General features: G+C 50.2%; 1 protein-coding gene across 1 annotated transcript in view; it reads left to right on the forward strand.

Moving 5' to 3' along the window:
* Positions 1-629: 629 nt before the first annotated feature.
* Positions 630-27723, forward strand: part of TLL2 (tolloid like 2) — a 120593-nt gene continuing 93499 nt past the window's right edge. The window contains exon 1 of the mRNA XM_024563209.3: positions 630-807. Coding sequence (XP_024418977.2) covers positions 630-807 — 178 coding nt within the window. The remainder of the gene's footprint in view (positions 808-27723) is intronic.

A 27723-nucleotide genomic window follows, 5' to 3' on the forward strand; every position in this document is an offset into this window, starting at 1 on the left:
TGCAGAGGAACGATTGCCCGAAAGCACATAGCGAGTTGGTAGGGAAGCGGACCGCTCACGTAGGACTCCTGGTCCTGCGCTCTAGCTCTAACCACTGCTGCCTGCCTTCGCCCACGTGTGCACTGGGGAGTTGTAAAGTCAGTTATGAGAATAAAAAGGCGGGAAGTCCAGTCTCTCAATCTTAAGGAGCAGCGTTCTCCGGTGGGAGCTCCACGGACCCGGGGTCCTTGCTTTCAGCATCTTAACCTCGCTCCCCTTCCTCCGAAGTTGCGGAGGTGCCGGGAAGAGGAGGGGCTTCGCCTCGGGCGCCCGAATGATTGGCTGCCCGGGGCCCCTGGCGAGGGCTGTGTGGTCCAGCCTGGGAGGAGAGGGGCGGAGCGGCCACTGCTCCAACCACCGCCACCACCGCCACAGTCGCAGCCTCGCAAGTAGCTCCTAGCAGCCGCTTCCTCGGAACCCTACGAGGACGAGGGCGCTAAGCTCCGCTCTCTCGCACGGAGCCATGCTGGCCACCTGCGCGTAACCAGCTCGCCCGGGCGGCCGCCGACCAGACCCTGTATATGGTCCCTTGCCCGAGCCCAGTTTTCCGCGCACGCAACTCCCTCGGTCTCTGCTCGTCCCTCGCAACCATGCCCCGGGCGACTGCACTCGGGGCCCTTGGACCACTGCTACTGCTGCTGCTGCCGCTGCCCCACCACGCCGAGGGCCTCGGGGAGCGCTCGGATGCCGCCTCGGATTACTCGGCCCTGGAAGGCGAGGAGAGCGCGGAGCAGCAGCTTGAGCATTACCACGACCCGTGCAAAGCCGGTAGGTGCCGCAGCCACAAGTCCGGCAGAAGTTTGCCTTTGAAATGCAAATGAGGTGGTGGGCATGCCAGCGCTGCTGTCTTTGGGGGCGGGCCTCCCCTCCCCTCCCCTCCTTCGAGGTCCCCGGGGCTCCCCGGGAAAACAATGCCCCAGAGGAACGGCTGAAATGCCGCTCAGGCTGGGACGTCCGGGTCCCCGGTTTGCGGTGCGCTTGGAGTGGCAGCTGCGGGAGCGTTCCCGAAGCGAATCAGGGCCGGTGCCCGAGGCCGAGAGGGCTTTCAGGGCTGGGGCGGGCGCCGAGGCCGCCTGACAGCCAGGTGGTCAGCACGGCCACAGCGGGACGAGCTGGGCTGGAGCGGAGCAGCGCGTCTGGGCGCGGCGTTCCCAGGCTCAGATGCAGTCGCTGGCTCCGATTTCACAGCATTTGTAAGTTTTGCGCAAAGTTTCCCAACATCTTGTGGTTACTCCTGGGAAGAAAATTTTTAGAAACCGAAAAGCTTCACAGAAGACAAAAGGAACGGGGTAGCCGAGGGGAAACGTGCATGACTCAAGTGGCCGCACACCACCCTGTGGCCCCTCAGCGTGGTCCCAGCCTGGGGGTCGTCCCCGGTGAAGGGAGATGGAAGCCGGCAGGTGCCGTAATCCCTCCAGGAAGCGGCGCCCCGGGGCGCGCAAATCTTACTGGCGCAAATCTCGGTCCGGGTGCTGCAGCTCTCGCTTCCCGTGAGCCACCAACCGGTTCGGGTGTCTTGAGGGAAGCGGCTTCCAAGCCAGAATAATTAGTTGGGACGTCAACCCCAGAAGGGTTCAAGCACATGTTCCAAAGAGAACCTATGGGTCTGAGGCAGTTTCCAGCTGGGACAGAGGGGTATTCACCCTCCGGTTAGAGGATGGTCTCAGAGGCCGGCGCAGCGGTTCCTGGCGGGTGACCAGGGGCCCTGAGTAGTGATGTTTACCTCGAGGCGTGCTCTGGCCTTTTCACTTGGCGGCCTGCAGAAACGCGCAGAGGGAAGAGGCTGTCTCCATCCCCAAACGGGCAGGATGCTTCCCTCAGGTGCTGGGCCAGATCTGTGGGGGTGCCATGGGCCAGTGGCCCAATTCCTCACTCCCTGGAGACTTCTAGTAGTAGACTCAGTTCCCCTATCTCTGAAATGGGGACAGTAATTATAGAAGGACTCAGATGATTTATGGGGAAATTATCTGCAAATGGAATGATATTGAAGGCCCTGTAATTATTTGTATTGTTCCTGCAGCAGTTGCGGACTGGGCTGGGCAGAGGACAGGTCAGAATCGGGTGAAATCTGGGAAAGATAAGGGTACTAGGAGGCTGGAGGACCTAGGGGGTGGTGAGACCTGAGAATCTTCTGGAGGATGAAGATCAAACCAGGCTTTGAGGGGCTTAGTATTATGGTGTGGGAAGATTCCTCCAGAATACTCATCTATTGCTGTACCTTGCGGGGCTTTTGAGCGGGGAAGGTGGGCAGAAGATTTGATTCCTGGGTGGCGTGAGAGGGTATCAACCAGTAGTGCTCTCGACTGAGGTATCTCAGTTCATCACAGGACCTACCTAGCTCGTGACCAGGGAGATGGGTCTTCGGAGCACTGTAGGAATGGTGGCCGTGGCTTGAGAAGACGGACACTGAGCCTGCAACAATGGGGTGGGAGCTAAAGAGGGTGGCTCAACCATCACCTGTACCTGTGAGATCCTTAACTCTACTGAATGTGAGCTGGGAGCTGTAGGAGGCGGCCTGGGCAGCTGGGGTCTGCACTGGGGAAGTGATCAATTTGGTGAGGAGTGTATTAAGCACCTCTGTTATGCTGGATGCTGCAAATCCAGGTGAAAGAGGCATAGGTCTGTCTGTGAGAGCTCCCAGCTCCTGGTCTCAGCCTTGAGGAATAACCTTGAAGTAGGTTGCCTGTTGGGGGCTCATTTTTCTCCAATAATTTTGGAGAAAACGCTGGATAACCATGGCATGCGTGCTTTGTGACCCTTCGTAAATAGGATCGGATTGGTGGGCAGGGCTGGAAAGTAGAGAATCTTGGGAGTGTGGTTCCATCAGCTCCATGCATCCTCCACTGCCACCCTTGATCCTCCCAACCATTTGGCCTCTCCCTGGTCCATGCTGATGCTGAGAGTGGCCAGAAGAGGGCGATAGCCAGGGAGACCCCAGGGAAAAGATCACACTCAATCTGCCCCTGGTTGTGGAAATTCCCTGATCTAGGGAACAGCCTTCTGGAAGGACATCCGCAGTTCACCAGTGCACTGAGGTCTCAAGGAAAGGAAATGTCTCTCATCAGCTCAGGGTAACTCTGCGTTTCCTGGTGACATAGTTAAATGAAATCTTTGGGGCCATCCTCTCATCTTATGCCAGTCAAATCTTAACTCCCTGACTCCTCTATCCAGAAGCCCTCTGCATAGGACCTGCCTCAGGGCTTTAAATCAAAAACACCTCCCGCCTGCCCCTTCTCAGCTGGGGTTCTTCAACCTACTACAGGTGCGGAGTATGAAGATGAGAGTCTGTTCCTGGGCTCTCGGGAGCTGTGTTACCTTGGATGAGTCCTCTCCCCACAGGGCCTCAGTTGCTCAGCTATTTAGTGAACATGCTGGACTTGAGGATTGCACACTGACAGGTCCAGGGTGCTGGTTCTCTTGGTCCCCATCTGCCATCTTGCCCTGCACCCACTTCTTATCTTCTGGATATTTGAGTTGTGCCTCTGGTTCCTTCCTTTTAGTATTGCTTGACTTTTGCTTCCGTCTCAGTCACTCAGAGGCTGACCCAGTCGGTAACTGTTATACCGTTTACCATCTTATCATGTACAAATTTGACTCTTCACTCTTCAGGATTTCAACCCCGAAGTGCACTGGGGCAGGGCATGAGGTGGTTAAGAGCACAGTCTTTTTTTTTTTTTTTTTAAGATTTTATTTATTTATTTGTAGAGAGAGGGGAAGAGAGAGAGGGGAAGAGAGAGAGGGGGGGAGAAACATCAATGCGTGAGAGATACAGCCCTGAGGCAGGTCCTATTTACAAGCTGTGTGACCTTGGGCAAGTCAGGTCATTTCTCTGTGCCTTAGTTTCCTCATTTATAAATGAGGACGACTCCTAATAGATTAAAGTGCTTAAAACAGTGCCTGACATATAGTTAGGTACTTTATAGATGAATTTTCTGGAAGCTTGTTGAAAGAATATCTCCATGCGGACCTTCAAAAAGCAAGTTTTAAATTGTAAAATTTAAATTTATTAATCAACAGTGTATTTGGTGTGGTACAAAGGTATGGTTTTAAAATCAGGTGATTGCAGCCCGGACCCGTGTGGCTCAGTTGGTTGGGCGTCGTTCCGCAAAGCAAAAGGTCGCTGGTTCGATGATTCCTGGTCAGGGCACATGCCTGGGTCATGGGTTCAGTCCCCACTTGGGGGCATGAATAAGAGGCCACCAATTGATGTTCCTCTCTAACATCAATGTTTCTCTCCCTCTCTTTCTCCCTCCTTTTCCCTTTATCTAAAAGTAAATAAATGAATAAATAAAATCTTTAAAAAAAATCAGGTGATCGCAGAATAGGAGAGAATCTGTGAGGTCTTCCTGGAGTTGGGTGGTAAGGTACATGGGGCTCTCTGGGCATGATCTCTGACTGGGGGTCCGTAGCTCTGCTGTTATGTTTTCCAATCTCCCAGTCGCCAGACCTCTGAGAGCAACCTTTGCAGCCTTTGCTTCTCCTGCCTGCTTGCCCTCACCTATAATTCTTTAGCTGGATTCAGAGCCAGAAGGCCCGGACCCGTATCTCTTACTGTCCGTGTGGCATTGAGCAAGTCACTTTACCTTTGCACGTCTCAGTCTCATCTGCAAAATGAGGACGGGAACAAAACTGCTTGCCCTGTAGGGCAGGCATGAGGCTAGGTGTAGCTGGATTCCTCAGAGCGCAGAGCCTGAGACTAGGCCTTGTGTGTAGGTAGTTTGGGAGCTGATCCCAGAAAGCAGGGTGAGGGAGCAGGGAGAGTGAGACAGGAAAGGAGGAAATCCGACAAAGGGAGTGGAATTGAGGTAGCTTCTTTAGTGGATGGGGTCTTGTCCCCACAAGGCCTCTGCAAAGCCTCCTTATCTGGGGGGTACCCAGAGCCCTCTAGGGCAGCTTTATCCAAAGAAGCTCTTGCCAGCAGCCCTCACATTACTGAGGCGAGGCTGGAATGTCAAACTCTGTGGGGTCGGTCAGCGGTTCTCGTCTGCTTTGGCCCAGTGCCTAGAGCAGTGCCTGGCACATTGTAGGCACAGTCAACATTTGCTGAATCAGGGAATGACGATTTTGGCCCTGTGTGGGCCCATGGCTGAAGGAACCACTAAGCACCTTCTCAGCCTAGAAAGTGAAGCAGCCCTAGTGGGCTGCACCTTCCCAAGTACTGAGGGTGGAGCTGGGGGGATCATGGAGTCCTGGGCGTGCTCCCCGGGACTTTCCATCCTTCGTGGCAGGCGTCCTGGATTCTTAGCACAGATCGGAGGCTCCCGTGGTGCCCCCCAGAAGCCTGCCTCCTTGGCACTGCCTGTTTCCTGGCACCTCTTCTCTCCCACCCCCCATGGGCCTCACCCAGGTGAGGGAGACTGGCATTTTTACCAGTTTATTCTCACCCCTCCCTGTCCTGGTATTCTTGCTGACGGGCAGATGCTGATTTGATGGAGTTCAAATATTTCAGAACTGTGCTGAGACAAAATGTTTGTGTTTCCCGTTTCTCCAGGCAGGAGCGCCATGTAGTCCACCTCTGTCTCCAGGATTTCACCCCCGAAGTGCACTGGGGCAGGGCAGGAGGTGGTTAAGAGCACAGTCTTTTTTTTTTTAAAAGATTTTTCAAAAATTTATTTGTAGAGAGAGGGGAAGAGAGAGAGAGGGAGAGAAACATCAATGTGTGAGAGATACATCAATTGGTTGCCTCTCATCCACCCCCCACTGGGGAACTGGCCAGCAGCCCAGGCATGTGCCCTGACTGGGACTCAAAGCAGCAACCTTTTGGTTCGCAGGCCGGCACTCAATCCACTGAGACACACCAGCCAGGGCAAGAACACAGGCTTTGACACCTGACAGACCTAGATTCAAACTCTACCACCTGTGCAAGGCTTTGTGACCTTGGGCAAGTTACTTAACCTCTCTGAGCCTCAGTTTCCTCACTTGAAAAGGACTAGGAATATTCACTCTTCAGGGTCGGTTTAAGGATTAAGTGATACAATGTTTGTCAAGTGCCTGGCACGGATTCTGGCTGCAGGCAAGTGTTCTGCGATTGATGTGTACAGTATGTGAACCAGAGCAGGTGTTCGCAAGTACTGCTTGAACTCTTTTTAAAATGCTACAAAGGAATTTGAATTTTTGTAATAAATGAGCAATTGATTTCATGCAGTGTAGTTGGATAGGGATTCTTGAATTCAGACCTGACAATCATTGGTAAACAGGGTCACAAAGGTAAGTGAAGGGTGAATTTTATGGTGTGTGGGTTATAGCCTAATAAAGATTAAAATGAAGTAAGTGAAGATGAGGACAGGCCAGGGCAGTTCCTGGGGGAGGAAATGCACAAAACCTGGAGGTCCCAACTCTGGCCAAGGCCCACACTGGAGCGGGTAGTATCTGGGAGAGAGGAGGCCATGAAGGCAAACACCTTGGCCCCTTTTGGATTAGGGGCTGAGTGACAGCAAGGGCAATACGCCATTGACCTTTGACCCAGTCCTGGTGGGTGGACAAACAGCCGTGATGGTTCCATTTGCATGTGGAGAACCTGAGCTTCATGCCAGTACCTGCCTGACACTGATGCTCCTTTGACTTCCGACGCCACTTCTGTAGACTGAGCTCAAGTTCTGCAGACGGAAAAGTCCTTAATGGTTTCATTCTAGGTAGGTCCCCCTTTGACATCAGTGGAACCCGTTTTTGCTTTTCTCCTGCCCAGTCGTGCAGCAGTGAGTGTTTCACCCCCTCTCCAGTGGGATGAGAGGGTGTCCTTTAATCAATCCTCTGTCCGGCGCAGAGAGAGGAGAGGAAGGATGGGGCTGTAGCTGTACAACAGAGCCCCCCACAGCCGTGCAGGATGTGCCGGCTCCTAAGACATGCAGGGTCGTGCACTGGGTGCTGGGGATCGAAGTGCCAACCAGACCTCAGCCCTGTCCCTGGGAGATCCCAGCTCAGGGCATGGCCTCCTCAGCAGGAAGATGCTCCTGATGGCAGCTGAGTGTAGACAGGTCATCATTCAGCATCTCCTGTGGCCAGCTCTGGACCTTCTGCTTATCACTGCTTCTGGCCAGTTTCATAGAACTCACTGTCCTGGCCCCCAGTTGCTGTTTGAGCTCCTGGCTTCTTCCCAGCCCTCTGTTTTGGACCCGCACTTTGGAGTCAAGCTGAGTTGGTTTTCCTTCTTGGCTCTGTCACTTACTGTCACCTTGGGCAATCCTTCATTCTTAAAGCCTCAGTTTCCTGGTCTATATAATACGGTTAATAGAAACTCCTATTTCACAGGCTTATTGTTCTATGAAAGGCACTTGGTACTGTGTTAAACACTCAATAAATGTGAAATATTGCTATAATTTTGTGGCCCTTGAAAAACCCGTCACGCGCAGAGCATGTGGATTAAATTGAATCGAGTGCACAGCACAACTTTCCACTCCTGTGCTCCAACCTAGGGGCTACGTGGGCGAACTCCAGAGGCAGGTGGCCCAGGACCACATCCTGGCTCTGCCACTTACTGGCTGTGAGACCGGCTTAAACTTTCTGGATCTCCGTTTCCTCATCTATAAAATGGGGCTACTAATATCTACCACAGAGGGTTGTCATGAGGATTAAATGAATGAATAGGAACAAAACACTTAGAATAGTGCCTGGAACATGGTAAAAAGTCAGTAAGTTATATCGTTTTTATTATTATCATCCCATACTAATCCAACAAGGTTTCTAGGTGGCAGGAAACCAAGTATCTGACCAACTGAAGCCCTATGGTGCTTTCAGAGTTTTATGTTTCCTAATGATGCAGGTAGCTCCTCTATATCCAGAGACCTTGGTCTCGGACTCCAGGAATCTCACTGGCTTTCTTGAGGTTGGCGGGGGTGAGAGTTTCCATGCCCTGCAGCCAATCAAGTGTCGCCTGAGAAGCCAGCCCCTGACTACAGCAGGTCCTGGAATGACATCGTTTCGTTCAACATCATCTTGTTTTAACATTGGTGAGATGCTACAGGATCTTAACTCTTATTTATATCATTTAGCCTATGGTAAAATTAGTTCCGTTATATGTAGTTCCCTCACAGTTCCAAGAACCTATCGATGACATGGAGTGAGGACTTACTAATGAATGCTGTTGGGCCTGCGCCTCCATTCAGCCGATGGTTCCTCCCAGCTGCACCACTTTCCTTCAAACAGCTGAGATGCGAGCAGGATTGGGGTCCACTCCACAGTTGATGGTGGCACCCATTCTTTTGCCATGGAGACCTAGCCAAGCAATCTGAATAGAAGCTGTAACTTCATTGGTCTCCAAAACTTTCCTTCTCTGCCCTCAACAGCTTTTTCAAGAGGAAGAACAGTGATACGAGTGCTCACAGTGGTTGCAGCTTTGCCCGGCAGCTCCGGGTGACACCTGATGGTTTACAAAGCCCTTTTTCCTCTCTCCCCTCCATTGGTCACTCAGCCAGGAGATGGTCTGGGCTCCTGTGGTTTTGTGGACATTGCAGGATGTGGGCTGTGTGCTTGCACATGGCGGAGGCTGGGCTGGGACCCACACAGGACACTGAACTTGTAAGTGGTAGAACAAATTCCTCAAACCTCTGTTCTCTCCTCTAAGCCCCTCCAACCCTGGAACGTCTCCTTCTCCTGGCTCTCTCCACACACAGTCTACGCGAGTCTGCATGTGCCCTGTATGAAGGTCATGTTTGTGTACTTGTTCCCCAGCGCACCATCGCCCAACCTTCTCCCTAACTTTGTCTTTATCCTTGGCTCGGAATCCAACCGCAGTGAGACGGTTCTGGCCTTCCAAGTATCTTATCTCATTGGAAAGAGTAAATGAATAATTCAAGGTATTAAAATGTACCCGTCCCCCTCTCTGTGTCTCCACCCCTTTTTCAGAAGGCCTGGAGCAGTGCATGGATGTCAGGTCGCCCTAGGACGGTGGGTCCGCCACCTCCCTGAGGAAGAGGACTTCCTCAGGGAGGAAGTTCCCCCGGGGTCTCCTCGGGGTCTCTGGTGATTGCTCGGGGCCTCCAGGTGGGCACAGCCTGGGTGATAGAACAGAAGCAATGAAACATCCTGCTTATGATACTGTTTTTGGTATCAGGCAGCCTGTGGTGTGAAGCCTGTCTGCCCTCACTTATCTTGTGGTTTTGACTGAGTTTTTAACCTCTTTGCCTCAGTTTCCTCATCTGGAATATGGGGATCATATTAAAACTCATCAAATAGGTTTGTTTGAGGATGAATTGGGGCAGTGAACATGAAGTGTTTGGCAAGCAGTCATTCATTCATTCTTACTTCTTCTTGCTAGCATTATTACTACTCCTGTTATTGTCCCCCACTAAAAAATTTCTGGGTAAGGGACCATCTCTCAGAGGCCTGTGTGTGCTTATCTCTCCCTCTCAGGTCTGCAGAGAATTCTCGGGATTCATAGCTTGTGGCAAGCGATAATTTATTGCTCCACCGCTCATTCGCTCTCATCCATGAAGCAGGGAGAAGGTGATAGAGAAACCAAATGCATATGAGCAGGGTTCTCATGATGTCCTCTCAGCCTGCTCATAATAACAGTTCTGCCTGGATGCAAACACAGCCACAGGAGCCTAGCTTTCCTACTGATTGGTTGCAGACCTATCTGTGATCACGCCACCTTCTAACTACTTCTGTCAATTACCAGTAAATATTCTCAAGCTTGCCTGCACCAGCACTTGACTGTTGATGTTCACCCCTGAGTCTTTGCCTGCTCCGCCAGCTGGGCCACTTATCTCCCAGCTCATCCTGCAATTTGCACCAAGCTTCCTCCCCTTCCTCCCACCTGGGTCCCTGGCCTTGAATTGATGTGAGTCTTGCGTGGGCCAGTTGCCCACAGGAGCAGGCTACCTTCCTCCTTAACTCTTTTGTGTGCCCCTGGGTCAGTTCTCCCGCTGAACTGGCACTAGTTCCCTCTGCTCTTCCCCTGGGCTCAGAGCCTGTGGTGGCTCACCGAGGGCTGGGCTGCATGGTGGCAGGTACCAGGTGGTACCAGAGTCTACCTAAGTGCTTAAAACAGAAACTTAAGCACCATCCTGAACACCTGCCTCTTCCTTCCCGTCTCACGCAGTCCAACCCAAGTCCTACCAATTCTGCTTCCAAATTTGGGTCTGTCCGCTTCTCTCTGTCTTTGCTGCCACTATTTGGTCCAAGCCCCCATCAGCTCTTCTGTGAGCAACAGTAGCAGTGCCTGACTGCCCTTGCCTCCTGCAGTCTGTTTTCTGTGTTGCAGGCAGAGTGATCTTTTTGAGACCTGTGTCTGATCATGTTTGCAAAATCCATCCCACTTAGAACCCATGAATGACTTCCCATTGCTCGTGGGATGAGAGCGGTCAGCAGACCCTGTCCCTCCTATTCATCCAGCCTCCTCCCCTTCCCTGCCATGCTCCACCTCCCACAGGTGCTTTCTCCTGCCTGGAAAGGCCTCTGGGCTGCCCACCTGGTCAACTCCAGATCATCTCCAGGACTCGGGCTTTCACGTCATTTCCCCCCTGGGCCTGCCGAGGCCCTGATTTCGATTGGGTCCCTTCTCAAATCTCTCAGCACCTTTGTCACCCTGCATGGCATTTAAAACAATTTTTTTTTATCCTCACCCATGGACATGCTTATTGATTTGAGAGAGAGGGGGAGGGTGGGAGAGACAGAAGGAGAGGAACATTGATGTGAGAAACATCCATTGGTTGTTTCTCATACATGCCCCCTTCTGGGGACTGAAGCCACAACCCAGGCACATGCCCCAACTGGGAATCCATCCCGCAACCTTTTGGTTTATGGGACGACTCTCCCACCAACTGAGCCATGCAGGCCAGGGCCTTGCATGGTGTTTTTTACAGTCCATAACTGGGTGCGGTCACTGCTGTGATTACTTGCTCCATGTCTGTTGCCACATTAGACAACAAGCTCCAAGGGGTAGAAACCAGACTCACTCGGCTTCCCAGTCCCCCGCACTCTATGTGGCACATGGTGGGTGCTTAGCTGATATTTGCCAAGTAAAAAACTGAGCAAATAAGATCACGTAGGCATTCAGAAAAGGTAGCAATCACTGAGACAATCAAGGAAGGCTTCCTGGTGACGGGGCTGGTATACCCTGAGCTTGTCCCGGAAGGACGGATGGGATGTAGAGAAGACAGCATGCAGGGGAAGGCATTCCAGGTAGAACACGCAGTGGGAGTCAGAGTGCGGCCGCAGGACTACTCATCCTGTGCCTGGAGCTGGAGGGTTACTTTGGTTTACTCTGCCGAGTAGTATGGACAAGATTGAAAGAGGCTTGGAACTGTGCATGTCAAGCTTTGAATTTGAAATGTTCCTTAAGAAATGGGGAGCTATCAATGGTTTTTGAGCAGAGGACTGTTATAATGAAGACCTGTGATGCTTAGGATTTGTGGAGGCAAGAAGTAGGGGACCAGCAGGAGGTCTAGGCCTGGGAGCATGAAGACCAGACTTGGGCTGTGGCCTTGGGGGTAGAAGGTAGGGAGGATGGGAGAGAGGTCCCTCCCGAGCTGAGCTGTGTCACGGAGTCATCTCTGAGACACACCTGAGTTCATCAAGACATGCTCAGCAAGCACTGGGGGTGCCCTGAGATGGGCAGAAAAGGGGGTTATTATTTTTTGACTTTTTAATGGTTTATTTTTATTGTATTTTACTCATTACCATTTATGGGAGATTATTTTTTAACATAAAACAGTTGTTTAAAATTATACAGCTAAGGCACATCCACTGGAGAACAGTTAGAAAGTATAGAGAGGGAGAGTAAAAATTTTTAGTGAGCCCATTGCCTAGAAGTAATTGTTAACATTCTGTTGTGTATTCTTCCCCGTTTTTCTCTGCATGTTTATTTTCTGTAAAGCCGTGTGTACTGCTTTGAACCTGCTTGCATTTCACTGTCACTGAGTGCCGTGAACTTCGTTTCTATGACAGTAAAGATGCTTAAATAGTGAATGTGTAATACCGAGTTTAGTTGTTTTGTATCCCTTTGTGTAGAGGCACCGTAATTTATTTAGCCAATCCCCTACTGTTAGACATATACATTTTTTCCCGATCTTTTTCTTTTTCTTTTATAAACAATGATGCTGGAGTCATCCCTGTTGCTAGATTTTATGTATATTTTAAATTATTTTTTTAGGAAATTTACCTACATGCAGAGTTGCTGGGTCAAAAGTATAAACACTTTTTGGGCTCTGATTCTTCTTTTTAGGGTGCCCTTCAAAATTGTTTTATTCTTTTGCACCTCCACTAAGATGAACATTTTGTATTTTAGTTTTCAAAGCCTTTGCTGGTTTGATAAGAGAAAAATATGTTGCTATTTCTTTAATTCACCTTTACATTGTAATCGTAGTTCTTTCTAAAATGATTTTGACCTTTTAAACATATGTTTTGACCATTTGTATTTATTGTGATGTGTTCATTTCCTTCTGTTCATGCTCTTTCTTTTCTATTTGGATGTTTATTTTTTTAAGTTTTTGTAGGTACTCTTAAATATTAAGGACTGCAACTTTTTACTTGTCATGTTTGTTATTTTGTCGCAGATGAATTTCGGAGAGATTTTTAAAATGCTGAAAGCTTCTCAGTACCCTACTACGCACTTTTTTCCGTGGAGATGATTGCATGGTTGCATCGGTCAAACTTAGGTTAAATTGCTAGTAATGGACCCAAGCTAATTGGCTGTGTCCATTAGAGCCCAGTTGGGACACTGAAACCACACCAGTAATTTGAAATTTTAATATAAAGGATTATTAACTAGCCAAAGGGGACTGACTACTAAAGGAGGCAGGATAACTCTAATGACAACAGAAATAGCAGATGTGGGAGCAGACACTGGGGAAGGAACAAACGTGGTAGAGGGCACCCCCGCATCGCCCCCCGCCCCCAACTGGGCTGAAATTCTAACTTCACAGAAGGCGTGGCTGTGGCCCAGTGGAGGTCAGAGAAGTTTGCTGATGCTGTAGGAAAAGGCTGATGAGCCAGAAATTGCCCTTTGGAATATTGGCAAAACTTCGAAGGGTGGGCACCAGTGGATTTCCTGAATACTCCATGGGAATAAGAAAGATGAGACACTCCCCCCAGCCCTGGGAACCAGCAAGAGAAGTCTCTTCCTCTTGCAGTATCCCTGTCTCTAGTGCCCTCTACTGACAACGTCTAGTGTGCCAGCTGGCAGTGGAGAAAAGTTTCTAGGGTCCAGCATCACTAAGCATGGCTAAGAAGAACAGATTTAGAGTTGAGAGGCCATAGCCAGAACACTGACTTAACCAAGCTAGACGTTTCTTTCTCACGTCGAAGTCTGGAGGTCTGCAGCTGAGGGCCAGTAAGGAGGTTCTGTTCCTGAAGATCCTCCAGAAGACCCAATCTCATTCCAGAGCCTCTAGGTTGAGGCCCTTGTTCTCATGGGCCAAGATGATAACCAGAGCTTAAACCATCACAAACAGAGGCTAGCTAGACATGGAAGGCATGGAACAGAAAAGGGGCCAAAGAATATGCGAGAGGTTTCCCAAGAAATACCATTTGTCACTTTGGCTTTCATCTCATTGGCCAGAACTTAGTCACATGGCCACAGATAGCCATATGGGAGTCTGGGAAGTCTTTCTTCTAACAGAGGTCCTGTTATTGTGGAAGAAGGGAAGGAAGGTATTGGTGGACAATATGCAGTCTCTGCCACAATTGGCTAAACTTGCTGAATCTTTGTGAGGAAAATTTAGTCAAGTTGACAATAGGCCCGTTATCATTAACTGAAGGTTAACCAGGTACACTAAGATTGTAGAGTAAAACCCTGTAGAATGTTAGGGCTGGAAGAAACCCTTAGGAGGGGCAGTTACTTATCCAAGGTCACGTGGACAGCAGCTGGCCTGGCTGGAGGTAGGCTGGAGGTCTCCTTTGCTCTCCACCTGCTATGTCTTCCCACTCTGTGCCCTACTTGGGGCCTCCAGGGGGCCTTCGTCTTCAGAATGAGTCACCCAGAATTGTGCTGGTAACTTCCGGCTCTGAGAGAGGTCATTTCACAGAGGAGGTGTTAGGGCTTATGAGATGTGCCTGGGCCTGGAATCAGGCGTATAAGATGCAAAATTAGAGCCCAAGAAACTTCTGGCTTTTAGGACCTAAACTGTACCCTTCTCTCCATTACCGAGTGGAGGCCATGTGAGCTCAGGCTGTGGGAATGCAGCAGGTGTGGGACAGCAGTGAGTCATATTCTGCTGGAATTAGGCAGTGACAAGTGTCATCTTAGGCCAAAGCAGCCATTCGCTTTGTCCATCAGAATCCCATCTTCCTGTTTAGCTAGGAAAACAGTGGAAGGATTTTCTTAGAACAGCTATTTGAGCCAGGGTCCCAGCAGGAAACAGACTTTACCCCAGATGTTTCAGGTGAGGAGATCTTAATGAAGGGCCTTCTTACAGAAGTTATGGGAGCCTAGCAAGCTATGCTGAGGCCAAAGGGACAGGGGACAGGGTAGTGTTACAGGAGCTGGAACCGAGCAGGAGGGGCAGTGGTGGAGGGATGTGACTGCCGCCAGAGCCACGGCACCAAAGCAGGGAAGAAATGCCTGCCTGTCCGGTCTCCTCTTCCCTCGGATCTGCCAGAGTCTACTCCGGGTTGACAGCAACCAGAAGCCAGAGGGAAGGGGAGGGTACAGTCACAGGAGCAGCCTTCTTGGGCACAGAGTGGAACAGAGGGTAGAGAGTAAGTATAAAAAGAGTAACTTCAGCCCTGGCCAGGCGGCTCAATTGGTTGGAGCATCATCCTGTACAGTAAAAATGTGTGAATTCAATTCTTGGTCAGGGCACATACCCAGGTTGCGGGTTTGATCCCCAGTCAGGGTGGGTGTAGGAGGCAACCAATTGAATGTTTCTCTCTCATTTCAGTGTCTCTCTCTGTCTCTATCCCTCTCTCGTCCTTCCTTTCTCCCTAAAATCAACAAATACATTCTCAGGTGAGAAATAAAAAAAATTAGAAGGAATGACTTTAATCATAGCACAGGCCTCGCCCCAGATATTCATCTGCATGGATGAAAACATTTTTAGTGTCTTTACAGCATGCGTTAGGAAGTGGCCAGTGTGGGGCACCCTCAATGCCACGTCTCCTCTGTGCCCATGGCAGACATGGCTAATTCATCATGGTCCCCTGGGTCCAACAAGTGCTCACAGAAACATCACCAGCTGAGTGGGGTTGACGCTTGAGTCAAAACCTATTTGGAGCTATAAAACTTAAATAGGTTTGCAGGTATGGCCTACTGCTCATGCCAGTCTGGTGGGTAATCTTTTTTTCTGGGAAATTAGTCGAGTAGGTATTTCTTAAGCCAAGGGAGCCCTGCTTGGAAAGCCAAGCTGTGACATGGCCCTGAAGTGTATTGGTGCAACCGTGTTGTGATACAGATGAAGAGTCGAGGCTGGGGGTGGGGGTGGGGGGGTGCCGTATTTGCCTTGAGCAAGGTGGCCACCAGCCGGGGCACCAGCCAGATCCTCTTGGCTCATCTGTAAAATAGGATGATGTTAGCCAAGGTGGAAGGCAGGGCTGGGGCTCCTCTTGGGGTGGAAGCAGCTTTCGGAGCTGAGTTGCAAGTCATACCCATCTGTGTGTGGCGCTCTCCTAGGTGCTGACCGACCTATAGCTTCTCAGGTCCTGTGATGTTTCTGGTGTGCACTCCTGGACTTGAGTTCAGGCTTCAGGTGGTTTTGAGTAGGGAAGCCTGGGCTGGGACAGATGGGGGATGGGTTATGGATGTTGCCAGCATGGTGTGGGGCACGCATGGTAAATAGGTCCCAGCTCATTTGCTGCTCCTCTCCATTTGTGCTGGCCTCCTGTGGCACAGTGTTGAGAAGGGTTTGAAGGCTGTGTCCAGGTTCAGTGGACAGGAAGACCACGATCCATCAGGGGCATCTGCCCTGGGGGGCAGCAGCAAGGGGCACGTGGTTTTCTCACATTTACTGTCCCTGCTGTAGGGAGAGAACACTGCTTTTAGAGTCAGCAGGCATGGCTTCTTGGTGCAATGTTTTGAGCTTGGATTTCAGTTTCCTCATATGAAAAATAAGGACATTGCTTTGATGGCCTTTAAACTCTCTCAGTCTTAGAAATTCCACGATTCAAATTAGTTTCTTAAAGTCTTCAAGGTAAAACATGCAACAAATCTGTTTGATCCAATTAAAATATCTCCAACTCCCCCCTCCAGTCTGCTACATGCTTGAGTAACGAAGCTATCTGTCCCGTGTGAAGGCCATTTCCCAGGCTAGAGCAGCTGGAGACCTTGGAGACAGGAGGCCTCCCATACTAAACAGATCCTACTCTTTAATCTCAACCAAAAGATCCAGGAGGCATGATTCACATCTCGCCCCATTTCCTCTCCTCTGTCCTCCACCGGCCTGAACCTCTCCCCTCCTGCTCTGCCAATGTGCCTGAATGCAGAGTTCTGAAATTCAGGTTCATGGTTTCAAAGTTCATGGTCCTGAGAATAAACAAAAAAACTATTGTGGTTGCATAGAGCTGTGGACCCCATTAACACCACCCCATGAATATTTATAGCGTGAAACTACAAAAGAACATAGAGGCCATATTGTATTTCCTAGAACTTTCTTTCCATGGGGTCCTTTCTCTGTGGGTCACTTTAATGTAAGCTTTGCTTATTTAGTTGCACACTTTAAGCCGATTAACTTTTTACTAAAAAAAAAAAAAACCCTCCCTGTTTGTTTGTACATACACTCCCTTGACAAAGATTCACAGAAAACTGCTTTAAACCTGTTAAATCCCTCTGCTGGAAACTTGAAGTGAACGAAATGTGTCTCTGGGTAGGATTTCCCTGTAACTCGCCCTGCCTCCGCCTGTTTCCTGAGAGGAATTCCAATGGTTCGAACGCTCCAGATTTAGTTCCTCCAATAATCTTGGCTTATCTCTAGGTGACCCTCACATGGAACATTAGCGAGGTCGTTCCTGAGTGGCGAGTTATTGGGGTGGACAAGTAGCAGGCCCTGGGTGGATGCGCTACACTCTGCTAACAGAAATTGTTGGGAAATCAGAGGTTGGAGCTGGAGAGACCTCAGAGACCCTGGACTCCCCCGGTCTCCAAACTTCAGCAACTGTGAGTCACCTGAGCAGGGGGGCAGGGCGTGAATTGAACATGCAGATTTCTGGGCCCTGTCTGCAGAGATTCTGATTTCATAAATCTGGGTTGGGGCCTGGGGATCTTCATCTCAATACTCTCCTGAGACACGTCTGACACAGGTGGTGTGTGGACCATGCGTGAGGAACGCTGTGCTGGTCCACCCATGGACTGGGTGAAGAAAAGGCCACCAAAGGGAAAAGTTACTTGCCCGGTGTCACACACAGCATCCAACCTCCCTCCTCCTCAGTAGAGACTATGCCTGTGATTCTGCACTGTTTTCCTTGGGGCCTTTCGTGTTCTTCTGTGGAACATTTGCGATTAGGTCCATCAGTGAGCAGCTGATTGAGAAAGAAAGCACCTGCAAGCCCAAGCTGTAGGTGCTGAAATGGAAATCAGGAAGTGGCCCGATGGGTGGAGGTGAGATGAGGTGCAGTGCGCTGGAGCTCATTTGCATGGGATAAATCCAGGTCGCTGTTGGCTGTGGAGTGAGCCCTGCGGTGTTGCAGGGGCTGTGGCCCGGAAGGATTGAGAAGGCCCAAAGGGTATCCTCGAGCCATGTCAGCCTCTTGATCTCCATCTCTGAGTGCCAGGAGATGGAGTCTTGGAGAGGGTGGGTGTGGTAACAGGGCAGCAGAGCCAAATGGGGTCTCCCTCTGGCTGGCTGGGCTTCTTTCTGGCTTACAGCCTCTCCAGCTCTGCAGGCCCCAAGCCAGGCGCCACTTACCCCAAGATCCCCTCAGTGTCTCCGGTGGGGAGAGGGGTGTGAAGGGCCCTCCTGGCCAATGCCTCCTGCATTCTGTCCCCTACAAGCACCTCTGCTGGGCTGTCCAGGCTTTGTCAGGCCAGTTGCTCATCTGGTAACAACAGGGCTCTCACCACTGACCATGAGATCGGCCCCCACCTTGAATCCCAAGTCTGGAAACTGGGTCCAGTGTAAGGCGGTGAGCCACGCTCCAAATTCAGACCCCACAGGTCTGCGTTCCAACCCTGCCGCCTTCTCACTGGTTGTAAACTTGGGCTAGTTGTTCACTGCCCTAAGCCTGGCTTTCCCCCAAAGAATGGGGCTAATGGTTTTGTCCTTCCTTCCCCTGGGACTTCAGAAAGGAACAGTCATTCATTTACTCGTTCACTTATGAAAGGACTCTGAAGGTCCCAGCAACTCCTCGTGACCAGTTCCACCTTGGGTTCCTTAATGGTCCCAGAATTCTGTTTTCTGTGTCTGAGCCTTTCATTTGCTCCTGCTCAGCCTCTCGGTTCCTGTGGCCTCATGTCCTACTTTGCTGTCACTATCATCAGTAGTCCACAAGGCCAGTCCCCCACTTCTCCGGGCTCCCCTCACCAGGCCCCTTCTGCCCCCGCCCTGACAGTGCCTTGCTGTTTCTCCCCTCAGGACCTTTGCACATGCTGTTTCCTTGGTCAGCATGCCCTCTTCTCTTGTTACCCACTTACCAAACCTCTGCTTATGCGCCATCCTCTTCCTCAAGTGTCACCCCACTGTGAAGCCTGTTCTGAATCCACCCCCGAGTCTGAGTTAGTCATTCCTCCTCACCATGCTTCTGTCCCTTCCTGAGAAGCGTGGGTCACTTGGAGGCAAAGGTGCGTGGCAGCTGGGAGTTAGAACTGAGAAGCGGCCTAGAGCCAGTGGCCTCATCTCTGGAAAATGAGCATGGCGGTTGCACAGAGTTGCTGTGGCGCGAGCTGCCGGAGTGTAGACAGCCTGGCCCGCGGCTAGTGCTCAGCAGTGATCGGTCCCTTTCACTTTGGTGCCTGGGTCCTGCAAGAAGAACCAAAACACCGGATATGAGAGAAACAGAGAGAGCCGTTCCAAGATAAAGGGGGATGTGTTAGAAGGGCATGAGCTCCCTGTCCCTGGAGGTGTATGAGAAGAGGCCACTCAGGCACCAGGAGACGATCTGGACCCGATGACCAGGAGGCCCCTTCTGGGCCTGGGAGTCTGTAATGCCTGGAAGATGGCCGAGGAGTGCGGCAGTCTCCCCAAGGTGTTCCTCGGGACAGGAGAGGCCGTGAAGGGAGATCCCAGGGCAACCACCTTGTGCGTTCTCCTTCTTTCCTTGGCGAGTCATGATGTTTGTTAGGGCTGTAAAAGCTCCGAGAAATCCTGCACTAAAGCAAGAGGTTGAACACAGCGTTTCTTACTAACTTCTCTGAACATGACCCTTGGGGAAGAGCAGGGGGAGAGCCCTAATTTGGGAATCAGGGAGGCCTCTGTTGACTTCAAACACCTATGAAACCTCTCGTTGCCTGCGTGGCCTTGACCAACTTCTACCTCCTCCCTGGGCCTTGAGGTTAATGGGCAGAAGGCATTTGGCCTGCTCCCCAGAACAGAGGGCTGTATGCTTCTGCGCCGGGGAAAAGATAGGGTGAGGCGCTGTGGGAATCCTGGGACAGGAGCCGCAGTGATGGGCCTTTCCCCGCAAGGCTGGGTCAGGGTCATCTTCTGCAGCCTTGAGGGCCAGCCATGTAGACACGGAATCAGACGGGAACATAACGGACCTTTGGAAACTGTGAGGTACTCTACCGATTTCTATCGTTGTTCTTACAGTGCTGTGCTGGGGCTGGCTTTGACAGCTCAGTGGATGAACTGCCTCCCAACTCCTTGTCCTGTGACCTTGAAATCAGCCACGGAGGGAGCATTTTCACCAGGGAAGTCCACAAATTAAAGCTCTCCCCGCTCCCAGCCCATTGTTTTCTTTCTTTTTTTCATTTTTGTTTAATTAGAGTTGTCCCCATTTCCCCCCATTACTCTCCGCTGCCCTACCCACCCCCACCTCTCACATTCAACCCTCCCCCTCCCCCATTGTCTTTATCCAATTGTAAAGACCAGCATATCGCTGAATATGTATTATTAGAAAGTGTTTCTTTAAAATGAGTTCCTTTTGCATTTTCAAATAAATATTTATTTTTCAAATTTATTATATAATAGCTTTAAAGTTTGCCTCCTTTAAAGATTTTTATGTATGACATCTGAAAAGCATTTATCTCGTATTTCATAATCTATTCCTGAAATATTTACTAGCCAGAGCTTCATAGCAAAACACTGCCACCTGGTCGAACTCCAATAATTGCAGGTTGGAGTTCCAGTGGACTCGGCCAAGGCGGGGGCAGGTGGTGTTCTCACTGAGGTTCATTTTAGATGCCTCCTATGGCCAACCCCCTCAAGGCCTACATTTGTGTGAAGAACTACCCTGCTTACAGCCATAGCGAGCATACAAGAGGGACAGGGGAGCCCATGGACCCAGGATCACGGTTGACAGAGGCAGAGTGTGTGGTGCCTTGAGTCAGTGCTTCTCAAAAGTGTGTACAGCCTCCCTGGGGTCTTGTTCACATGCAGCCTCTGATTCAGCCGGTCTGGGGTGGCCCCAGTGACTTGGACTTGTATTAAGCTCGGAGAGGATGTTGCTACTGCTCATCTGTAGATTACACTTCCAGCAGCCAGGGGTTGGCGGGTGGAAGAAGAAAGTTACTCAGGTGGTGGGAATTGCAAGAACTCTCTCTTTGGAGGCTACCCTGGGCCCTGTTTTGCCCTTGGTGAGAATTCAGTAGCTGTGTGTTTTGAATATATAGACTTGGCCCACTCAATTCTAGACACTGTTCAGCCAATTTGTTGGTTTAACTTTTTATATTTTTTATTTATTTGAAATTTATTTTGGTGTATAGTGTGAATCCTGTTTTGAGGCGCTCTCTTGATGCCCCTTGTGGGTGGTCTCAAGGCCGGGTGGGGGTGGTCCCCAGATTCAAGTTAAAAACTTTCTGATGCTTTTCTTCTGTCCAACACGCCCCTGGGCTGCAAGTTCATCTAGTTTTGCATTTCTTCCGCTTTTAAAGTTTTAAATGCCTTCCCAGCTAGCTCCATGGACATTTAAATATGAAGAAAGCCTGGATTATTTTCATTTTGTGGCTATGGCCGCAGTTCTTCTCAGTATGAATGGCGCCTGACTTCTAGAGGGCTCTCATAATTTTGTCTGCCTACGTGGCCACAGTGACCAAAGACAATCTTCTGGTGACCTCTGCTCTGTATTTATTGTGTGGAGCAAGTTATTAAACTCTGTGGCCCTCGGTTTATGGGAATAAAGATACTTACCTGCTTGGCTTCTGTGAGAATTACAGAAGATAATGTATGTGAGGTCTTTCTCAATCCCTGGATTTAATGCAAACCTGAAGAACATTTGCTGTTATTATTGTTATTACCACCGTGGAGTCAAATAGTAGCCATCCGTCCATTCATTCAGTTATTCATTCATTTGGTCAGCCATTCGCTTGACAAATATTTTTTGAGCTACTCTCTGAGAATTGGGGTGGAGGGAGGCAGGCACAAGGCTGAACAAGACTTCATTCTGCCCTCGAGGGTTTACAACTCTCTTTTCCCAGTGGGGTGAGGGAGATGGACACATAAACAAGCGATGCCAGCAGACTGAGATCAGAGATGTCACTCAGGTTTGGGCAAAGGACCGGGGGCATCTGGAGTAAAAAGGCCTTACAAAGCTCCGGAACATCCCTACCACCAAGCAGCCCAGATTGGGGTCATGATTTGACTAAGCACCAAAGGCAACATTATTTTGGAGAAAAAAAAAATCCCATACTCAGTATCCTCTGGTGTGACCAAAAAGCCATCTAAAGGACCTGAACACCCACATGTCCATGCCACAGTCTCCCGATGAGATGCCCTTTTCCTGGGGCCCCGGGGTGGGTGGCTGTACTTGTTACAGGCTTCCTGTTCTCCTGTAGGTCCGTATTTCTCAAAACAAGGCTCAGGAAATCTCTGGTTCCAATTCAGTAGAGGTGCTTGTTTAAAACATCAGTTCCCCACCTCTGCTGCAGACCTACTGAGTGGTAGGGATGTGGGGGGGATTGAGTTCGAACACTAATGTTTGGGGACCGCTGCTGTGATCTCACAAACAGTGTGGTATTAACCAGTTAAAATCACAGGAAGGTAAGACATTACCTGCTTACAACCCACATAGGAAAGAAAATATAGCTTCTTTATTTTCTTTAGCTAAATTGAATTTCCTCTAATAAGCACTCAAAGAACATTTACTATTATTACTGTTATTACCGCGCTGGAGCTCCAGAACATCCAGCCATCCACTCAACCAGCATCTCCTGCAGGGTGGAAGAAGAGGTCACAGTTAGCTTTATCCAGGGACAAAATTTCAGTATCTTCCTATTTAAATGGTATATTTTGGGTAATTCATAATCTGGAATAAATTTTCAAGGATTTCCCCTGTCTCTCCCTCTCCCTGCACTTTCCTGGGACAGAGGCTGAGTATGATGGGTGTGTTGGGGTTGGGAGGGCATAGAGAGTGGCAAAGGAGCTTATGTGACCTCTTGGCAGCCAGGAGAGTGGACTGTCATATGAGTCCATCTTGGTCCATATTGGGAAGTGGTGGGTCTGTCTGGTCCTTGGGTATGTGGGCCCTAGAGGTGGCCACCGAGGGGTGTCTGGTCATCGCTGGTGTCCCAGTGCACAGTGCTGGCACCTGCTGGTGAACCCGTGCCCTTGAGTGTTTGGCTGTGGGCATAAGTCCTGTTCCATGGCCTTTCCACCCTGACCTCAGGTCTCTGCTGGTCCTCTGGCCCCCTCTGCACCTCTGCATCCTCCCTCAGCATGTGTGCATACCTGGAGCCCCAGGACGCCAGGTGTGGGAGCACCCTTGGGCCCACATCTCTGGACATTGCCCTCTACCCACACTGTCTGTTTGCCCCAGTGTGTGGCAGTTGAGGCAGCTTCTCCCACACATGCTGCCTCACTCGACTCTGCCTTGCGGAGTTGGCTCAGACCCTGACGTGCCCAGGCTTCTTCCCACCACACCCCCTACCCCCTCTCCTGTCCTCTGACAGGGGCTTCCTTCTACTTCCTCTTCTGTCTGATGGGAACCCCCCAGGTCATATCCATTCACCCTCCCTCCTTCTCTCGGGCCATAATGCCAGATGGATTGAAAATTCACCAGTTTAATGTTTTCAGGTATTCCCATCATTTCCAAAGGAAGAAGACATGGTTAGTGGGCAGATGGTTGGGAAGTAATTTGATCTTGCTTTGGGCGTTGAACTTATATAAGTAGAACTTGGAACTCATTCTGCTTTCATTAATTTATCGGTAAATATCACCTGAACGTGTTCTAGATGCCAGACACTGTCCGGGGCACTAAGTAGCCGCAGTGAACAAAGCAGACAGAAATCTTTTCCCTCATCAATAGGCCTCCCAGTGGTGTCTTGGGTCCTTGTTTTACGGTGGCCTCCCGGCCAGGGCAGCCATTCAACCGGGTTTTTGTGCAGTTTTTGCTCTTGTTTAGAGAGTAGCATGGTGACTGTCTCCCACAGGGTTCAGAGCTAGTGGCCTGTCCTCATTTCCTGGTGTGACCTCAGTCTGTTGGATGGAGTGACCGTCTCTGCAGGATCATGCACGCTCCTTTCTGGTGGGGGTGTGAATAACCCTGAAAGAAGGGCCGAGAAGCTCTGGTGGGTCTCAGATTGGTCCCTGGCATGGAGAGACCTAGGGCAGAGGGCAGTCCTGGTGGCCTCCAGCACTTCCCCAGGCATTTACTCAGAAAACATTTCCGGTCTCGCTTCCCTGTGCCACGCACTGGGGATAGGGCAGCCATAGGCCGGGTAGATGCAGTCCATGCCTTCCTACACTGCAAAGATAGAAGTAAAACTTGAGTATTAATTATCTTCTGTTGCGATGATACTGCACGGACCATCAAGTCGAATGGCGGTAGTTTTAGAGCCTCAGGTCTCAGGACAGCTCAGGTGTGACAGAAGCTCCTGTGGCCCCTCTGAAACCTCTGGAACAATGGCACCCTCCAGGCCATTCGGGAGGGACCAGAAAAGAACTGTCTTTGAAAAGACAGGAGACACAGGTTTTCTCTGGCTGAGAGGGGGCTGTTTCAGAAATGGGCTTCCTCCATAACTCCATGGATGTGGCCTTTGAAGCCCTGCGGTGCAGGCGGAGCCTGCCCTCTCAGGGTGTGAGCCTGCCCAGAGGCTCTGGTGGCGTCTCTGCCATCGCTTAGGCCACAGGCAGAGCCCTTCCTGCGTGCCTGGCTCAACAAATGCGTCTTCCTTCCTGCCTTCCCTTCGCAGTCTGCCATTTACTCTGCCTTTTTCCCAGAGGAGGAGCCACAAAGCCACAGTAGGTATGAGTTGACATGAAGTTGTGACCTCTGGGGAATCCAGGGTGACACCACCGGAGTGTGTCATTCCAAGCAGGCTCCTGAACTTTCTTGAATTCCCCTACAATGCATTGGTTGAGACCCTGGAAGGGCTCTGTCAGGAAGAGCACGTTGAGACAGGATTCTGGGGTGCTGGTTCCCCACCACTGCCTCGGGCTTCTTTAGAATGTCAAAAGCCAGTTTCTATCCCCTTTAGCATAGTTTTCACCCCAGGCTCCTAGGGGCATGCGCACGCACTCTGCTCCGGTAGCTCAGACTGGCGCATGAGCAGAATTATCCTGGACTTGAGTCTCGACTCTGCCAAATCACTTCTAAGCGGCGTGGAACAAATTGCTCAGTCTCCTTACACAATATACTTACATCTATGGAATGGGATGGGGGTAGGACTTGAGATGCTGGACTTCTGTCCTGGGGTGCCTGTCCCTCTGGTTGAAGCCTTAGCTCTGATGCTGGGGAGCTTCCAGGGCCCAGGGCAGTGCTGAGGAATCGTTTTATGGGAGGCATTGTCTCAGGTAACTCCAGGTAGCCTTCTGGGACTGTGCCCTTGAGGATCTGTCTTTGGGATCCTGAGACAGGATGGGTGGGACAGAAGGGCAGAGTGTGGGAGCCCCCAGGACCACAGGATAGGAGACTAGGTTGGATGTGGGAGGGGGCCCTCTGGGTCCTGAGACAGGATGGCGTCCGGCTGGCAGGCCATGTGGTCTTCCTGTGAGTGCTCCCAGAGGAGGGCCAGGCCAGCACCCTCCTCTGGCTGCTGTGGGTAAGGGTGGCCTTGTGTTGGGTGCTACATAAGTCAGTGGCCCCCTTGGGGTTGATAAGAGTCAGGACATCTCTTGGCCTCACTGCGCGGCACCGTTAACGTAGACCACGGTCAAGCATCTCCATGTCTGGAGGATGCAGCGCAGCTGAATGGTGCCAGGTGCCAGCCTCGTGCTAATAAACCCTTACTCATATTATCTCAGTTGATGCTCACGGTAACTTTGTGGGGAAGATAATATTGTTTATTTCCATTTGAAGGATGAGGGAACTGGGGCACAGAGAGGTTAAGTTCATTGTCAAGTGTACACAGGCAGGACTCAAGCCCTGGTCTGTGTAATCCAGGACTTAACCATGAGGCATACACAGCATCTCATGTGACGACTTTCCTCAATGCGTATTAAACGGGATTTCCCATGGGAAATAGGTGCGTGTATAGCTGGACCCTGTCCCTGAGGCACTTAGAATCTGGCAGAACTTGGGAAGCTAAGGAGGCAGTTTGGGGGACTGGAAAGAGCCCCAGGTGGGGGTTCTGCCTCTGCCACTTGCTGGCTGTGTGACCTGAGTGAGTCATTCTCTTCTCTAAGTCTCAGTTTCTCCATCTGTAAAATGGGAATGATAAACGTAAAAGAAGTGATGCAGATGGGAAACCCATTATTAATCGTATAGTGCTGCCCTGGCTGGTGTACCTCAGTGGATTGAACGAAGGCCTGCAAACCAAAGGGTCACCGGTTCAATTCCCAGTCGAGGCAAATGCCTGGGTTGCAGGCCAAGTCCCCAGTAGGGGGTGCATGAGAGGCAACCACACATTGATGTTTCTCTCCCTCTCTTTCTCCCTTCCTTCCCTTCTCCCTAAAAATAAATAAATAAAATCTTTAAAAATGTATTTAAAAATGTCTTTATTAAAAAAATAATTGTATAGTGCTGTGGAAAATATTATTCCCCACCCCCGTACCTCCAGCTTTGTATGATCCTCTTCCCCACCCTGGCACTTAGCGGCCTCAGTAAATATGTGTTAAGTGAATATATGGACCCCGTTTAGCCCCATCCTCTGGTTGAGATTGTTTGTCCTAAAGAAAGGCAGAGAAAGCAAGAAGTGTTTCAGAGGTGGGAGGGAGAGCTTCATGAGGGAGGCATGGGTGCTGGTGTGGGAGCTGAGCCGAGTGTTGCAGGGGCGGGGTCTTCTGGGTGAGGGGAGTAGGGTAGGGAGCCACAGGGGCCAAGAGGAACCTACTGAAGATTAGAGTGGCAGCACTATTCACTGAATGCTTACTATGGGCCAGACGCTGTCCCAAGTGCTTCGCACACTTGTCTCGTGTAATTCTCACCAATTCTGCAAGGCAGGTACTTCTGTTCCCAGATGGAGAAACTGAAGCTCAGAGAGATCAAGTGATTTGCCCAAGGTCATGCAGCTGGATTTGAACTCATGATATCTCTGGCTTAAAAAGCACATGCTTGTAGTCAACTTACTTCCCCAGGTGAACAATGCAAAGCTTGCAGGCAGGAAGTGCTTGCAAGGGAATAATCAGTGAGGGACTCCTGCCCTTGGAGATCACAGGGACCCCTGAGTGCTGGGCACCCCATGACTCAGCAGCAGGTGGAGACGAGGGGCGCTGAGCAGGCCCTTGAGACAGTGTAAGGGAGCAGCCCCTTGACTGGGGAAGCAGCTGCTGAAGGGGAGTCCCATGCTGCTTTGTCCTGACCTCTGTCACTCCCTGGCCTTCAAACTGGTATGTGCAGGAGCACTGGCCACTTACCAAGGGACACACTATTCAGAGAGTTCAATGGAACGGATTTCCAGATGCTGAAGCTTCGGTATGAAATTCTGGAATAGAGATAATCTATTAACATTGCTGGAGGATGCCCTGGTCCCGGTGGCCTTTCCCCCATGTCACAGAAGAGAGGCTTGCCTGTCACCCCTGCTGAATCCCACTGAGTACATCACCCCAGGTATGTTGAAACCCTCTGAACACCAAAGGGAACACGAGCAACAGCTGGTTTCAGAGCAGCCTTCTTTGCTGACGGGTCAGGGCAGCTTAGACCTGTAGTTCTCCTGCCTTTTTCCGTCTGTAGGAATTTCTGTTACGGGAATGCTGGGTGCACAGTGGCACATTTTGAATTCGGAGCAATTAAAGTAGGATAAGTTAATGACCGTGATTCTTTTAGTGTAATTGGAATTTTTCTGGACTTCTAAATTTAAGATACATGAATAAGACCCAAAGATAAACATTTTCCTTGCTCTCTTTCAGATTTTAGCCTATGTTATTCAATAAGATAGTTACATATATTTTACCAAATCACATAATGAAACATTTATTCCAGTTATAGTCAGTCCTCATCTTATACACTGTTGACTGTTTTCTATTCCTTATGAACAAAATGTCACTTATCATAATGCCCTGGAGGACCACCCATGTTGTAGGAAATGGTGAGGTTTCCTTTTTTATGGCTAGATAATATTCCATTGTATATACATACCACAGTTTCTTTAGCCATTCACTCATCAATGAATGCTAAGGTTGTTTCCATTTCTTGGCTACTGTGAATAATGCTGCTGTGAACATGGGAGTGTACATATTTATTCAAATTAGGGTTTTTGTGTTTTGGGGATAAATAGGCAGAAATAGAATTGCTGGATCATATGGTAATTCTGCTTTCAATTTTTTGAGGAGCCCCCATGCCGTTTTC

The sequence above is a fragment of the Desmodus rotundus genome, chromosome 4 (assembly GCF_022682495.2).
Source record: "Desmodus rotundus isolate HL8 chromosome 4, HLdesRot8A.1, whole genome shotgun sequence".
In the NCBI taxonomy this organism is placed as follows: domain Eukaryota; kingdom Metazoa; phylum Chordata; class Mammalia; order Chiroptera; family Phyllostomidae; genus Desmodus; species Desmodus rotundus.